The following is a 15,283-nucleotide window of genomic DNA, read 5'->3' as shown; positions in this document are numbered from 1 at the left end:
GCCCGCGCCCCTCTCTCTCTCGCCCCGCGCCCCTCTCTCTCTCGCCCGCGCCCTCTCTCTCCTCGCCCGCGCCCCTCTCTCTCTCGCCCGCGCCCCTCTCTCTCTCGCCCGCGCCCCTCTCTCTCTCTCGCCCGCGCCCCTCTCTCTCTTCGCCCGCGCCCCTCTCTCTCTCTCGCCCGCGCCCCTCTCTCTCTCGCCCGGCCCTCTCTCTCTCGCCCGCGCCCCTCTCTCTCTCGCCGCGCCCCTCTCTCTCTCCGCCGCGCCCCTCTCTCTCTCGCCCGCGCCCCTCTCTCTCTCGCCCGCGCCCCTCTCTCTCTCGCCCGCGCCCCTCTCTCTCTCGCCCGCGCCCTCTCTCTCTCTCGCCCGCGCCCCTCTCTCTCTCGCCCGCGCCCCTCTCTCTCTCGCCCGCGCCCCTCTCTCTCTCCGCCCGCGCCCTCTCTCTCTCGCCCCGCGCCCTCTCTCTCTCGCCCGCGCCCCTCTCTCTCTCGCCCGCGCCCCTCTCTCTCTCGCCCGCGCCCCTCTCTCTCTCGCCCGCGCCCCTCTCTTCTCTCGCCCGCGCCCCTCTCTCTCTCGCCCGCGCCCCTCTCTCTCTCGCCCGCGCCCCTCTCTCTCTCGCCCGCGCCCCTCTCTCTCTCGCCCGCGCCCCTCTCTCTCTCGCCGCGCCCCTCTCTCTCTCGGCCCGCGCCCCTCTCTCTCTCGCCCGCGCCCCTCTCTCTCTCGCCCGCGCCCCTCTCTCTCTCGCCCGCGCCCCTCTCTCTCTCGCCCGCGCCCCTCTCTCTCTCGCCCGCGCCCCTCTCTCTCTCGCCGCCGCCCTCTCTCTCTCGCCCGCGCCCCTCTCTCTCTCGCCCGCGCCCCTCTCTCTCTCGCTCGCGCCCCTCTCTCTCTCGCTCGCGACCCTCTCTCTCTCGCTCGCGCCCCTCTCTCTCTCGCTCGCGCCCCTCTCTCTCTCGCTCGCGCCCCTCTCTCTCTCGCTCGCGCCCCTCTCTCTCTCGCTCGCGCCCCTCTCTCTCTCGCTCGCGCCCCTCTCTCTCTCGCTCGCGCCCCTCTCTCTCTCGCTCGCGCCCCTCTCTCTCTCGCTCGCGCCCCTCTCTCTCTCGCTCTCTCTCGCGCCCGCGCCCCTCTCTCTCGCGCCCGCGCCCCTCTCTCTCTCGCTCGCGCCCGCGCCCCTCTCTCTCTCGCTCGCGCCCGCGCCCCTCTCTCTCTCGCTCGCGCCCGCGCCCCTCTCTCTCTCGCTCGCGCCCGCGCCCCTCTCTCTCTCGCTCGCGCCCGCGCCCCTCTCTCTCTCGCTCGCGCCCGCGCCCCTCTCTCTCTCGCTCGCGCCCGCGCCCCTCTCTCTCTCGCTCGCGCCCGCGCCCCTCTCTCTCTCGCTCGCGCCCGCGCCCCTCTCTCTCTCGCTCGCGCCCGCGCCCTCTCTCTCTCTCGCCCGCGCCCCTCTCTCTCTCGCTCGCCGCCCCTCTCTCTCTCGCTCGCGCCCCTCTCTCTCTCGCTCGCGCCCCTCTCTCTCTCGCTCGCGCCCCCTCTCTCTCTCGCTCGCGCCCCTCTCTCTCTCGCTCGCGCCCCTCTCTCTCTCGCTCGCGCCCCTCTCTCTCGCGCCCGGGCCCTCTCTCTCTCGCTCGCGCCCGCGCCCCTCTCTCTCTCGCTCGCGCCCGCGCCCCTCTCTCTCTCGCTCGCGCCCGCGCCCCTCTCTCTCTCGCTCGCGCCCGCGCCCCTCTCTCTCTCGCTCGCGCCCGCGCCCCTCTCTCTCTCGCTCGCGCCCGCGCCCCTCTCTCTCTCGCTCGCGCCCGCGCCCCTCTCTCTCTCGCTCGCGCCCGCGCCCCTCTCTCTCTCGCTCGCGCCCGCGCCCCTCTCTCTATCGCTCGCGCCCGCGCCCCTCTCTCTCTCGCTCGCGCCCGCGCCCCTCTCTCTCTCGCTCGCGCCCGCGCCCCTCTCTCTCTCGCTCGCGCCCGCGCCCCTCTCTCTCTCGCTCGCGCCCGCGCCCCTCTCTCTCTCGCCCGCGCCCCTCTCTCTCTCGCTCGCGTGCGCGCGCCCCTCTCTCTCTCGCTCGCGTGCGCGCGCCCCTCTCTCTCTCGCTCGCGTGCGCGCGCCCCTCTCTCTCTCTCTCGCGTGCGCGCGCCCCTCTCTCTCTCTCGCGTGCGCGCGCCCCTCTCTCTCTCTCGCGTGCGCGCGCCCCTCTCTCTCTCTCTCGCGTGCGCGCGCCCCTCTCTCTCTCTCGCGTGCGCGCGCCCCTCTCTCGCGTGCGCGCGCCCCTCTCTCTCTCTCGCGTGCGCGCGCCCCTCTCTCTCTCTCGCGTGCGCGCGCCCCTCTCTCTCTCTCGCGTGCGCGCGCCCCTCTCTCTCTCGCTCGCGCGCGCGCCCCTCTCTCTCTCGCTCGCGCGCGCGCCCCTCTCTCTCTCGCTCGCGCGCGCGCCCCTCTCTCTCTCGCTCGCGCGCGCGCCCCTCTCTCTCTCGCTCGCGCGCGCGCCCCTCTCTCTCTCGCTCGCGCGCGCGCCCCTCTCTCTCTCTCCCGTGCGCGCGCCCTCTCTCTCTCTCCCGTGCGCGCGCCCCTCTCTCTCTCTCGCGTGCGCGCGCCCCTCTCTCTCTCTCGCGTGCGCGCGCCCCTCTCTCTCTCTCGCGTGCGCGCGCCCCTCTCTCTCTCGCTCGCGCGCGCGCCCCTCTCTCTCTCGCTCGCGCGCGCGCCCCTCTCTCTCTCGCTCGCGCGCGCGCCCCTCTCTCTCTCGCTCGCGCGCGCGCCCCTCTCTCTCTCGCTCGCGCGCGCGCCCCTCTCTCTCTCGCTCGCGCGCGCGCCCCTCTCTCTCTCGCTCGCGCGCGCGCCCCTCTCTCTCTCGCTCGCGCGCGCGCCCCTCTCTCTCTCTCTCGCTCGCGCGCGCGCCCCTCTCTCTCTCGCTCGCGCGCGCGCCCCTCTCTCTCTCGCTCGCGCGCGCCCCCTCTCTCTCGCGCGCGCCCCTGTCTCTCTCGCGCGCGCCCCCCCTCTCTCTCGCGCGCGCCCCCCCTCTCTCTCGCGCCCCCCCTCTCTCTCGCGCGCGACCCCCCCTCTCTCTCTCTCTCGCGCGTCTCGCACTCTCTCTTTCTCGCGCGCTCTCTCGCACTCTCTCTTTGCGCTCTCTCTCTCTCTCGCGCTCTCGCGCGCTCTCTCGCTCTCTCTCTCTCTCTCTCTCTCTCTCTCTCTCTCTCGCGCTCTCTCTCTCTCGCGCTCTCTCTCTCTCGCGCTCTCTCTCTCGCGCTCTCTCTCTCGCGCTCTCTCTCTCGCTCTCTCTCTCGCGCTCTCGCGCTCTCTCTCTCGCGCTCTCGCGCTCTCTCTCTCGCGCTCTCTCTCTCTCTCTCGCGCGGACACGAAAGAAAGAGCGCGAGAGAGAGAGAGGGTGGGCGCGAGCAAGGGCACGCGAGAGACAGACAGAGAGCGAGAGGGTGCGCGAGAGAGAGGGCGCGCACGTGCTCTCTCTCTCGCGCTCTCTTTCTCTGTCTCGCACGTTCTCTCTCCCCCTCGCTCTCGCGTGCTCTCTCTCTCCCGCACGCGCTCCCTCTCTCTCTCTCTCTCGCGCGCGCCCTTTGAACAAAGGAACCACATTAGCGATTCTCCAGTCAACCAGCACTTCACCTGTGGCCAGCAAAATATTGAATATCTCTGGCAGGCCCTCAGCAATCTCCTCCTTGGCATCAAACCCTGGTGATTTATGCACCAGCATGCCCACTAAATCTAATCTCCCTTTCTTCTTAATCTTACTGCGGTTGAGAACCTTTCCATCCCCGGCTACAATGTCTTTCTCCTCTTGTGAATGCAGTTGAGAAGTATTCATTTAAGCCCTCATCCACAGGCTGCAGGCATAGATTGCCCCTTTGGTCTCTAATAGGTCCCACTCTTTCCCTGGTAATCCTCTTCGTCCTAATTCTCTTAGAAAAGATAGCACCTTCTAAATCTGCATCCTCTACAATTTAGAATGACGACCAGTGGATATCTCAGAATGCCACTACCTACATTTCTTCTGCAAGTCAAGGGCCATGTTGACTTGGAAATATAATCACCTTTCCTTCAGTGGCACTGGTCAAAATCCTTGTGCTCTCTGCATAACAGCTTTGTTGGTGCCCCTACACCACATTGACTGCAGTAGTTCAGTTAGACAATTCACAATCCCCCTTGTTGAGGGTAATTAATTGGGCAGTGAGTGCTGGCCTAACCAGCGACACCAGCGTTCCAAAAATGACACCTTTAAGGTTGGTGACAATCCCTAACAGTAAGTGGTTTCCGTCAAGTGCATTTAATTTGGTTATTGCAGGAATAGGCAATATGTTTTTCACTTATGCCTAATTCTCCTTTCAAAAGGGAAAACCCCCAACAAAGAAAGCAAAAGTTCTACAGAAACAGCCGTTAGTGGCTAAATTGGCAGCCTACGCACAGTACCAGGCAAGTCTCCAACAGAACCAAACCAAGAGTAAAGCAGGTAATGGATCATTTCTGTTATCTTGCATAGCACTGAAAAATGCTGGTCAGCAAGGAAAAGTTTAAAAGTTTGGATAACTTCCCTGAATTTTTGTGCATTCATCTTTAAGTTTTAACAATTTAGCTGAAGCATTGAGGTTTTGAGTGTGTGATATCATTTATTTGAGAGGAAATCCTATTTGGTTTTGCATTTGTGTCATCTGCAAATTTTTGTGTAGAGCGGCACGGTGGGGCTCAGTGGTTAGCACTGCTGCCTCACAGCACCAGTTCAATTCCAGCCTCAGGCGCCTGTCTGTATGGAGTTTGCATGTTCTGCCAGTGTCTGCGTGAGTTTCTTCCCCATGCTCCGGTTTCCTCCCACAGTCCAAAGATGTGCAGGTCACATGAATTGGCCATGCTAAATTGCCCATAGTGTTAAGTGTATTAGTCTAGGTGGGTTACTCTTCGAAGGGTCGGTGTGGACTTGTTGGGCCGAAGGGCCTGTTTCCACACTGTAGGTAATCTAATCTAATCAGAACAGGGACCAGAAATTGTTACTGCGAAGAAATCCCATCGATCTGACAGCTGGAAGCATGCTTTCCTGGGATGATTCAGCTCCAAGCTTGGCAGAATCTCTGTCCCCTCTTTAATGTGTGACCAGCTGAGGAAACCTGCAGCACTTTACTGTCACTGTTACCAAGCCTGACAGTATATTATGTCCTTTATTAAAGGTTTTAAAAATCAAGACAATTTTTAAAAATTATATGCCTTTTATTTTTGAATGGTTGCATTTCTTCAAGTGGAGTTATATATAATATGCAGCACAGAAGCAGTTCATTTGGTACAACTAGTCCATGCCATGCTCCAATCTCACTTGAGCCTAACCGTCTTAAGCACCCCCCCCACTCCTTTGCTAATCTTATCAAGCTTTCCCTGAAATGTATACCATTCATTTCAACTACTTCCTGTTGGAGAGTTTTTGTTACTCTCTTGGTTGTGGCATTTCCTCTGAATTCCCTGTTTGATTTCTTGATGACTCTCTGGCATTGATTTTCTTTATTTTTGCATTTCCCCCACAAGTGGAAATATTGTCTACTTGATCAAAGCCATTCATACTTTTAGATTCTCTAATTTCTTTCTCATTTTTTAAAAGAAAAGTAGTGCCAGCTGTTAGTTCTGTCCTGATAGTATGACTGCAGACTACTGATATAATGTTTGTAAATAGCTGTTGAGTCTCCAGTGCATCTATATTCTTTTATAATAACATGACTACTGTAAGAAAGACTACAGTACAGTAACCAAAGTTCGATAGAAATTTCTATAGCTTTTCTGCTTTTCAGTTCTGTATCCCTATAAAATAGACATCAGTGCTTGATTTGCTTTTAATTTTAACTTGTGTTGCCATTTTGAGATTTATATCTTGGTATTCCCTTTGCTCCTGTATTCCATTTAGATTCTTATTTTTGAAGTTACATGACACCACCTTACTTACTGAGCAAAATGGAGTACCTCAGTTATCTGTACTAAAATTAATTGCAATTTCTGCAAGTTTATTAATATCTTGTATCTGTTGCAGCCCCACTCAGCATTGAACAAAATCCCCGTGTCATCCCAGATCCCCTTTTAGTGAGGTCAACTGTCCATCTTACGCTACACTGTGCAAGGGCGAGTCAGTTCTCAAAAAAAAATTGCTTCCTGTGTTTCAGCCAGCATATCTAGTGGCCGCCTGAACCAGATCACCAAATACCCTAAGTTTGACCCTTCACTTGTGCTGAGAAACCAATCTGGAGCAGAGTGCGAGTAGATGATCTACAATTGGCCTTGGCAAACTTGGGTTGACAGAAGAAAATCTAGCCAGTGTACTTGCTGCAGTTAGCCAGATGGTGAAGTGCACACATAAGGAAGAGTGTGTTAGATCAGCGTTAGGAATTTCTCACCCACCCACCCAAGCTTAGGCACTTGTTCCTGGTGAAGTTGACCGATACAGTTGGGTAACTGATACAATGTGACCAAAAGGGCATGATGAGGGTAAATGTGTGAGGGGAAAAAAAGTAGTACTTCTAGAAATGTACTTCCCAATTAGTTTATGCTGTACAGTTGCTATCTTGTTCAGTTATTGACTGTAAGAATGTTGCCGCAGGCTGTCTTTTTCACTGTTATGTAATTTTACAGCAGTCACTGTGGAAGGCTTTGACTGGGGTCAATATGTTTGGAACAATAAATTTATTGGGGCACCTGTCAGCTGCTTCAAGCACGTGAGTAGAATTTTATTTTACTGACTTGTAGGCAGCAAGTGGTACAATGTACATGTGGCTCTTTCCCGAAGAACCCCAGGATTGTTTAGACATGAGCTGTTATGAAAGTTAATGACTGTTGTTATTATGATGATTTGGAAACTTGGATGCTAAAATGGGCAGGACAAATGGTTTGGTTTATACCTAACACAAAGGAAAATCGCTGTGGCTCTCAGATCAGTCATCTCGGCACCAGGACACTTCTGCAGGAGTTCTTCAGGAAAGTGTCCTTGGCCTAACTATGACCTTCCCTTCATCTTAAAGTCAAAGGGGGCATGTTCACCAATGATTCCACCATGTTCAACACCATTCATCATTCCTTTGTTAAGGGAGCAGTTAGTATCTAAATGCAGCTTGATCTCGGCAAAATCCAGACATTGCCTGGTGTGGCAACTTTTATTTGTGCCACACAAGTGCCAGATGATGATCACAAACCTAAGTGAGTCCAACCATCTCCCCTTGCTAAATTCCCACCATCGACGAGCTGGGTGTTGCCATTGACTGGAAACTAAACTGGACCAGCCATTTAAATGTTTGTGCTAACAACAGCACATCAGAAGCTAGAAATTCCATGTTAAGTAACTTTCCATCTCATCTGTTGTATTTCCCTATCCACAAAGCACAAGGCTGGAACATGATGTAATACTCTTCCATTTGTTCTGGATGACTGCAACTCCAACGTTTTGTGACTTGACATTATCCAGGAGAAAGCAGCCAGCTTGATACTCATCTACCACCTTCACATTAATTCCCGTCACCGCTGATACAGTGTCACAGCGTGCACCAACTACACATGCATGCAGAAGCTTATCCAGTTCCTTTTTTTTTTAAAGAATCCCTACAGTATGGAAACAAGCCCTTTGGCCCAACAAGTCCACACCGACCCTCCGAAGAGTGACCCACCCAGACCCATTCCCCTACGTTTACCCCTGACTCATGCACCTAACTACACATCCCTGAACACAATGAGCAATTTAGCATGGCCAATTCACCTAACCTGCACATTTTTGGATCGTGGGAGGAAACTGGAGCACCCGAAGGAAACCTATGTAGACACTGGGAGAATGTGCAAGCTCCACACAGGTGTTCACCTGAGGCTGGAATCAAACCCGGGTCCCTGGTGCTGTGAGGCAACAGTGCTAACCACTGAGCCACCGTACTGCCCCCACCACCTCTGCTACACAGGACAAGAGCAGCAGATGATTGGGACTGCGATTACTAAGCTACACACCACTCTGACTTGGAACTATGTCACTGTTCCTTCACTGTTGTTGGGTCAAATATCTTCCAAGATAGCATTGGTGTACCTACATACCAGGGACTGAGCAGTTCAAAAAGGTAGCTCCACATCTTTCTTCTCAAGGACAAGAGTGGGTGTGCAATATGTGGTGACCAAGCCATGACACATTCATCCTGTGAATGTGCAGAAACAAAATCCTACTGTTACTTAGCGGTTAGCTAAGAAGCATTAAGAAGCACCTTTTCACATAAATAGTAATGGAAACCTGAAATCATCTGAAAGGCGTGACCTTTTCAAGAGTAAAATCAATTCAAGTCCTGTCTTCTTATTTTTATGTCTTTACTGAAATGAAAATGAACCCTGGTTTTTAAAGCCACTCTCGCGAGTGGCTGCAGTTTTGAGGGCAACTAACCCGATACCAGGCATTATAATCAACTGTTGGAACAAGCAATGGTTGAATCTGGAACTGAGGGTATGTATTGATGCAGCTCCTCTTTGTGACAAGAGGTTTATGGTCAGTGGAATAGTGACAGTCATCAATGACTGAGACCTTTTGCTTGCCAACAATTATGTGATTGGATCTCTGTTGTCTGAGCAGCTTGAAGCTGGAAACAGGTTGCAGAGACACTGAGCAAAAGCGGTGTGATGAACAATATTCGCTGTAAGCTTCCTACAGCTGCTTCAATGTTCAGTGCATGGAGTTGGCATGCTGATCATGGCATTGACTTCAGTTCTGGAAGTCACTGCCCCCACAGAATCCTCCAAAGACTGAGTTGCAGTTAAAATTAGAGGGAACACTGGTGATCATCTTCTCCCAGTCCAGCAGCAGTCTGTTCTCTGCAATCAGTAGAAACCTGAAGAATGCCAGTTCCCTTTACTGGAGCAGTTAATCATACAGCACGGAAACAAGCCCTTTGGTGCAACCAGTCCTAACTGACCATGATCCCAAACTAAACTAGTCACACCTGCCTGCTCCTAACTCATAGCCATCCAAACCTTGCCTATTCCTGCACTTACCTAAATCCACCACTTTCTCTGGAAGTTCATTCCACACATGAGCCATGCTGCGTTTAAAACAAGAAGGCCCCTCATGTTTTATTTTAAATCTCTCGCCTCTCAACTTAAAAATATGTCTCCGATCTTGAAATTCCCCACCCTAGGGAAAAGACAGCTGCCCTGCACCTTATCTATACCTATCATGATTTTAGAAATGTCAATAAGGCCCCTCAACCTTCTCTGCTCCAGTGAAAAACGTCCCAGCCTATCCAGCCTCTCCTTACAGCTCAAAGTTGCTGTGAGGTGTAACTTTTGAATGGATAAATCCGAGACATTTTCCAAGTGCAGAGAAAGGCATCTGAGCAACAAGTGGTCTGGCTAGCCAAAGGATCATTTCATCATCGAAAGCAGGAAGCAAAAATGTCAGAACTGACTTTGCAGTTTTTCTACTTCTGCCAAACACCTGTTTTGTGTGTGTTAGTGTGTTTGTGTTAGTCATTTTGAATACCAATGGTTTATATCTGTTTACCAGAAGCTAGAGTCTAATTGTTTGCAATAAATCATTCTTGTTTGGTACAGAAATCTGTTCCGTGCTTTCTACCTACCTTGATCTGAAAGTGAAGTAAATCGGGGTAATCTTTAACATTTGGCACAATTCTGGAGATGGTGGAGCTCAGCTTGTGGCACTGTCCCAATACTCAGTAACACCAAGAGTTTTGTGGTGTGATATCGGCCAAAGATGGATACATTGATTTGAGCTTCAGATAACTTGTGATCTAATTGAATGGGAGCAATTGGTCGACGGTCTGAATGTAATACCAAAGTTCTAATTGTATTGCTCTTTCTGATTGGGGTATTGTTTGGAGTAGTTACATCTGCACCATGTCCCTTGCTCGATCGAATACCTAAGCACAAACGTTGCCTTGAATGACAAAGACAGCAGCAGATACATGGGAGCACCACCACCTGCAAGTTCCCCTCCAAGCCCCTCACCACACTGACTTGGAAATATATCGTCATTCCGTCAGTGACGCTGGAGCTCCCTTCCTAAAGCACTGTGTGTGTATCATTACTGCAGATGCTCCTTTGGTTTAAGAATGCAGCTCACCATTACCTTTCCCAGAGCCGTTAGGGGTCGGTAATGTATGCTGGCCCTGCTGCCGATGCCTACATCCCATGAAGGGAGAGAGAGGTTATGTATGTTTCAGTTACTTGATGTTTCATTTGGGATTGATGCCATGAGCCTTAACATTCCCCTGTTTGCCTCACTTCTTGGCCTCCCTCCTACATAAGTTGTTTTTGACTATTTTATTTCTGAAACAGATGACAATGTTGTAGTTCCCTCAGGAATAGTGCTGAAATTTTAGGATTGTCAGTGACTTTAATTATGGTATATTGTTAGCACCATGACACAATTGTAACTCCGTGAGATGTAATTGTTTCCTTTGGAGTTTTAATTGTAAAATACAGTCACTGGAATTTTGGAGGGATATAATCAGTGCGGCATAATAAGTGGGAGGAAGTGAGTTCATTTGTAATAAGACCAGATTGAGTATTTTAAAACAGCTCAAAAATATCCTGCTGATGAGGTTGCAGTATAATCAAGTAGACTATGATGTCATCTGAACCTCTCAATTATGGTTCTGCCTTGTAAACTTTCTTCCAATTTATTTTTTTAACCAACTTGGTCATGTGCAAGAGTCTCCTGTAACTGTTTACTTGTTTCCGTTTTCTAACTCTCTCCTGTCTATTAACCAGTTGCTCTTTTTGATCACTTTTTATTTATTTTTATCCACCCCTTTGCAAACTAACTTCGACTTCTGCGAGTAGTGGGTTTTTTTATGACTACACTTGCTATGCCCCAGAACTGAAACTTAGCTAAAAAGCAACAGTTTAAGCTTTTGATTTTGCACGCTTCAGGACTGACATTCAAGAAACCAAACTTAGGGGAGCACCAATTTGTATCACATGACAAGAGGATACTTATTACAGTTGGCGTGGTGATGCAGCTGGAACTGTGGATGTAAGAGCTTGGGAACAGAATTTGGCCCCTCAGCCCATTGAATCTGTTCTTTCATTCAGTTAGATCATGTCTAATTGTCTACCTCAATGCCAATAGCCTGCATTGTCTTCATATCCTTTGATGTTATTTGCTCCAGAAAGCTATCAATTATTGTCTTGATCCTGCTCTAATTGAATTTCCACAACTTTGATGTAGAAAATTCCGAAGATTCATCAGAGTGAAGAAATTCCTCCTCTTCTCGGTCTTAAATACGTACTCTTTATTCTGAGATTAAATCCCTTGGTTTTAGACTGATCAAGTCAGAAGTCACATGACACCAGGTTGTAGCCACCTGACAAAGGAGCAGGACTCTGAAAGTTGTGATTTCAAATACACCTGTTGGATTATATCCTGGTTTCATGTGACTTCTGACTTTGTCCACCCCAGGCCAACACCTGCATATCTACATCATGTAGACTCACCAGCCAGGGGAAATATCCTATCCGTCTACCCTGCCAATCCCTGTCAGAAATTTGTTTTTGGGTAGGTCACCCCTCTCTTTTTAGGATCTCCAGGGAATGCAGACCCAGTCTCTCCAATCTTTCCTCATGAAATAATCTGATCACTGCAGGGATTGATCTGGTAAACTTCTGTTATACTCCCTGTTAGGTGGCAAATAACATAAATCTCTCCTTGGTAAAGGGGCCAAAACTGTCTGCAATACTCTGGGTGTGGTCACACCAAGGATCTATTCAACTGCATCTTTAATCCTTTACTACAATCCCCTTCTGATGAAGGCCAGCATACCATTTTTTGCAATCCTACTTGCTGCAAGTATATGCTAGCTTTTAGAGACTTGTGAACAAGGCCCCGCTTTGATCATCGAACTTGCCACAATTTAAATATTTTGCCCTTTTTTTTTCTGCCAAAGTAAATAATTTCACACTTAACTTGCATTCTATTCCTTCTGCCATGTTCTAGCTCATTCACTTAGCATGTCCAAGTTTTTCATCAGGACTCCGAGTCAGAGTCATACAGCATAGAAACAGTCCAAGTTAACTGTTAGTTGTATTTAGCTGAAAGACCAGGTAGATACACACTGGTTAGGGTGTTGCTGTGGGAAAATTTAAAAAGCTAGTACATTTACTGACAATTAGCTTCATGGCCTCACTAACTCTGAATTTTAGATACTCCTCCCTTTTTCAGTATGATCTGAGATGGACTGTACAAAGTTCAGAGATTAGGCTAGCAGTAAGAAGCCCTTTGATGGGCTTGCATGAGATACAAGAAGTGATGGTTTGATCAGTGTAGCCACCTCCTGGAAGATGTAGAGCCTGTTTATCTTATTTGTAGTCGTATAGACTTCAGCTTTATTCATATTGAAAGATTAAATCCAGTAATATCTGTAAATAATGGTCAGCCAAAAGACCATGGGCTCAGAGTATAAAGTCTGAACAATGATAACGTATACATCTGCAAATCTAACTTTGGCTGCAGCATCTGTAACATTACTCCCTTCTGTTATCAAACAGGTACCAATGGGGACTCACTGGGGAGATATTGCGGAGGGTGTAAGGGTGGAAGTACCAAACACAGATTGCAACCTGCCTACCAAGGTCTTCTGGATTGCAGGCATCATAAAATTAGCAGGTACAATCAAATGCTTGCTTTGACAGCAATGATAAGGTATTGCTGCATATGATTTACTCTCCGAGGATACTCCTTAAAACCAGCTCTTGACCAAACTTCTTGTTCCTGATATTTCTGTGGTTTACTATCATATTTGTTTTATAACTGTGCTGTGAGGTCCTTGTGAGATTTATATACTGCTTTCAATGTAATAAAACTTCAATGATACAAGAACTCTCCTACAGTTATTATGGTGCCTAAATGGTGATCATTTGGTTTCCAGCCTAGTCACTTCAACAATGTTTCCCTCCCCTGAATTTAGGCAGTTTCTTGGTTATACCTGTTGGGGAAACGATGGTTGTAAATTGAAAGAAGGGATTGTTCGTTGATTCGGAGATGCTGGTGTTGGACTGGGGTGTACAAAGTTAAAAATCACACAACACCAGGTTATAGTCCAACAGGTTTCATTGGAAGCACTAGCTTTCGGAGTGCCGAAATCAAGGCAATTTTCAATGTACAATGTACAAGTTCAGTTACATCACACTGTAAATTTTTGCGATAAATTCTGTGTCTTACAATTGTGTTCTCCACAACCACCTGATGGAGCGGTGCTCCGAAAGCTAGTGCTTCCAATTAAACCTAGTGTTGTGTGATTTTTAACATTGTTCATCGAGGCATTGTTGTCCTCATGCACCAATTGCTGAAAGTGTGTGTGAGGTGCAACAGGTAGTAAAGAGAACAGACTGTATGTTAACCTTCATAGCAAGAGGATTTGAGTACAGGAATCAAGACGTCTTGCTTCAGTTAAGTATGTGAGGCCACACCCTAGAATATTGTGCAATTTCAGCCTCCTTATCTGAGGAAGAATGTTCTTGCTGTAGAGGGAGCGCAGTGAAGGTATACCAGTCTGATTCCTGGGATAGCAGGACTGATGTATGAGGAGATATTGAGTCAGTTAGGGCTATATTCATTGGGGTTTAGGGGGGGGAGGGGGTTGGTGTTGAAGGGAGGAGGGGTGTTGTGGGACTCTCCTAGAAACCTATAAAATTCTAACAGGACCAGTCAGGTTAGACACAGCAAGAGCATTGCTGATGATAGGGAAGCCAGACCCAAGGTTCATAGTTCAAGGATAAGTGGTAAACCTTTTAGGACTGAGATGAGGAGAAATTCCTTCAAACAGGGAGTGATAAGCCTGTGGAATTCACTACCACAGAGTGGTTGACATGAAAACATTGTTTTCAGGAAGGAGTTAGATACAGTTGTTGTGGTTGAAGTGTAGCAGGGAAGGTGGAATTTGAGTATTGAGTTTGATGATCAGCCATGATAATAATGGCAGAGCAGGCTCGAGGGGTCAAATGGCCTACCCCTCCTACCTTTTGTGTTTCAATGAGAGGGAGCTAACCTGCCCTTGGAGCAATGATGCCAACAGCTTATGTTAAGTTAAACATTGGTTGTAGCAGTAAATTTGTCTGTCCAGTTTTTATTTGCTGAGAGCATGGATGTTGGCAAGTTGGACTGCAATTTGGATGGGACATTCACAACTACTTTTACCTTCATTAACTTAGACAATCTTAACCAGAAAGGAAGCAGGGGTATAAAGAGAGTCCTTTCTACAAAGGACGAAGACTTTCAGGCCTGGGGCTAACACAGCATGATGACTTTGTCATCTTGAAACACCAATGCATCATCTAATTGTCCTTCATTTTAAAACTTCTCTGTATAGTTATGGCCAAAGATTCATTGGTTTCCAGTTCAAGAAGAGGACAGTTCATAACCTTCACATCAGTTATGTCGTGCCTCTGAGACAGAAGGTTCTAGGTTCAGGTAACTAGCACTGTTGGAGGTGCACTGTTGTTTGAAGAAAACAGGAAACAGAGACCCTGTCAGTAAGATCACACAGCATTATTTTGAAGGACAGGCAGTTGGCCCTGGCATGCTGGCCAATATTTCTCTCTCAGCAGCGCTATGAAAGCTTGTGATTTTAAATTTGTTGGACTATAACCCGTTGTCATGTGATGTCTGACATTCTCTCTGGGATGGGATCTGTGCTTGTAGTAATGTGGCTGTGATTGACATTTCAGCTGGATGGCATGAACTGAGGTTTCCTCCCACAGTCCAAAGATGTGCAGATTAGGTGGATTGGTCATGCTAAATTGCCCATAGTGTCCAGAGGCGTGTAGGCTAAGTGGATTAGCCGTGGGAAATGCAGGATAACAGGAATGGAGTGGAGGGTGGGGGGAATCGGGGTAAGATGCTCTTCAGATCGTCAGTGTGGACTTGATGGGCCGAATAGCTTGCTTTCACACTGTAGGGTTTCTGTAGTTCTAATAAAAATTTAATTTCTTGGTCTCGGTTATTTTGTTTTCTTGCAGGTTACAAGGCTTTGCTCCGATATGAAGGTTTTGACAATGACTCTAGTCTTGACTTCTGGTGCAACATATGTGGTTCTGATGTTCATCCAGTTGGCTGGTGTGCAACCAGTGGCAAGCCATTAGTTACTCCTCGCAGTAAGTGTTCTTGGGCAATTTCCCTTTTAAAATTCGAAAGGTTTGTTTGCCTGTGTCAATCAGAGATTCCAGGGGCAACGTGGTTCACTCAGTTTCTATTCTTTATTGCCAATGATCTTAAGCCCATGTCCCTTGCTTCCTTCACTGTCACCCCAACAAGATAAAAAGGATTTAATGGATTTTTCTTTTTGTCATTGACACC

At 49.5% G+C, this 15,283-nt stretch overlaps 1 protein-coding gene across 2 annotated transcripts in view; it reads left to right on the top strand.

Moving 5' to 3' along the window:
• mbtd1 (mbt domain containing 1) overlaps window positions 1–15,283 on the top strand; it is a 73,829-nt gene that overhangs the window by 21,272 nt on the left and 37,274 nt on the right. For both annotated transcript variants that reach the window (XM_088000775.1, XM_043715171.2), the window contains exons 4-7: window positions 4,318–4,435; window positions 6,586–6,668; window positions 12,478–12,595; window positions 14,947–15,081. In XM_088000775.1, coding sequence (XP_087856901.1) covers window positions 4,318–4,435; window positions 6,586–6,668; window positions 12,478–12,595; window positions 14,947–15,081 — 454 coding nt within the window. The remainder of the gene's footprint in view (window positions 1–4,317; window positions 4,436–6,585; window positions 6,669–12,477; window positions 12,596–14,946; window positions 15,082–15,283) is intronic.

This window comes from Chiloscyllium plagiosum, unplaced genomic scaffold, assembly GCF_037043375.1.
Source record: "Chiloscyllium plagiosum isolate Xiang-an unplaced genomic scaffold, Cpla_swu_hap1 HiC_scaffold_25, whole genome shotgun sequence".
Taxonomy (NCBI): Eukaryota; Metazoa; Chordata; class Chondrichthyes; order Orectolobiformes; family Hemiscylliidae; genus Chiloscyllium; species Chiloscyllium plagiosum.
This window is presented reverse-complemented; position numbering and strand designations above follow the sequence as displayed.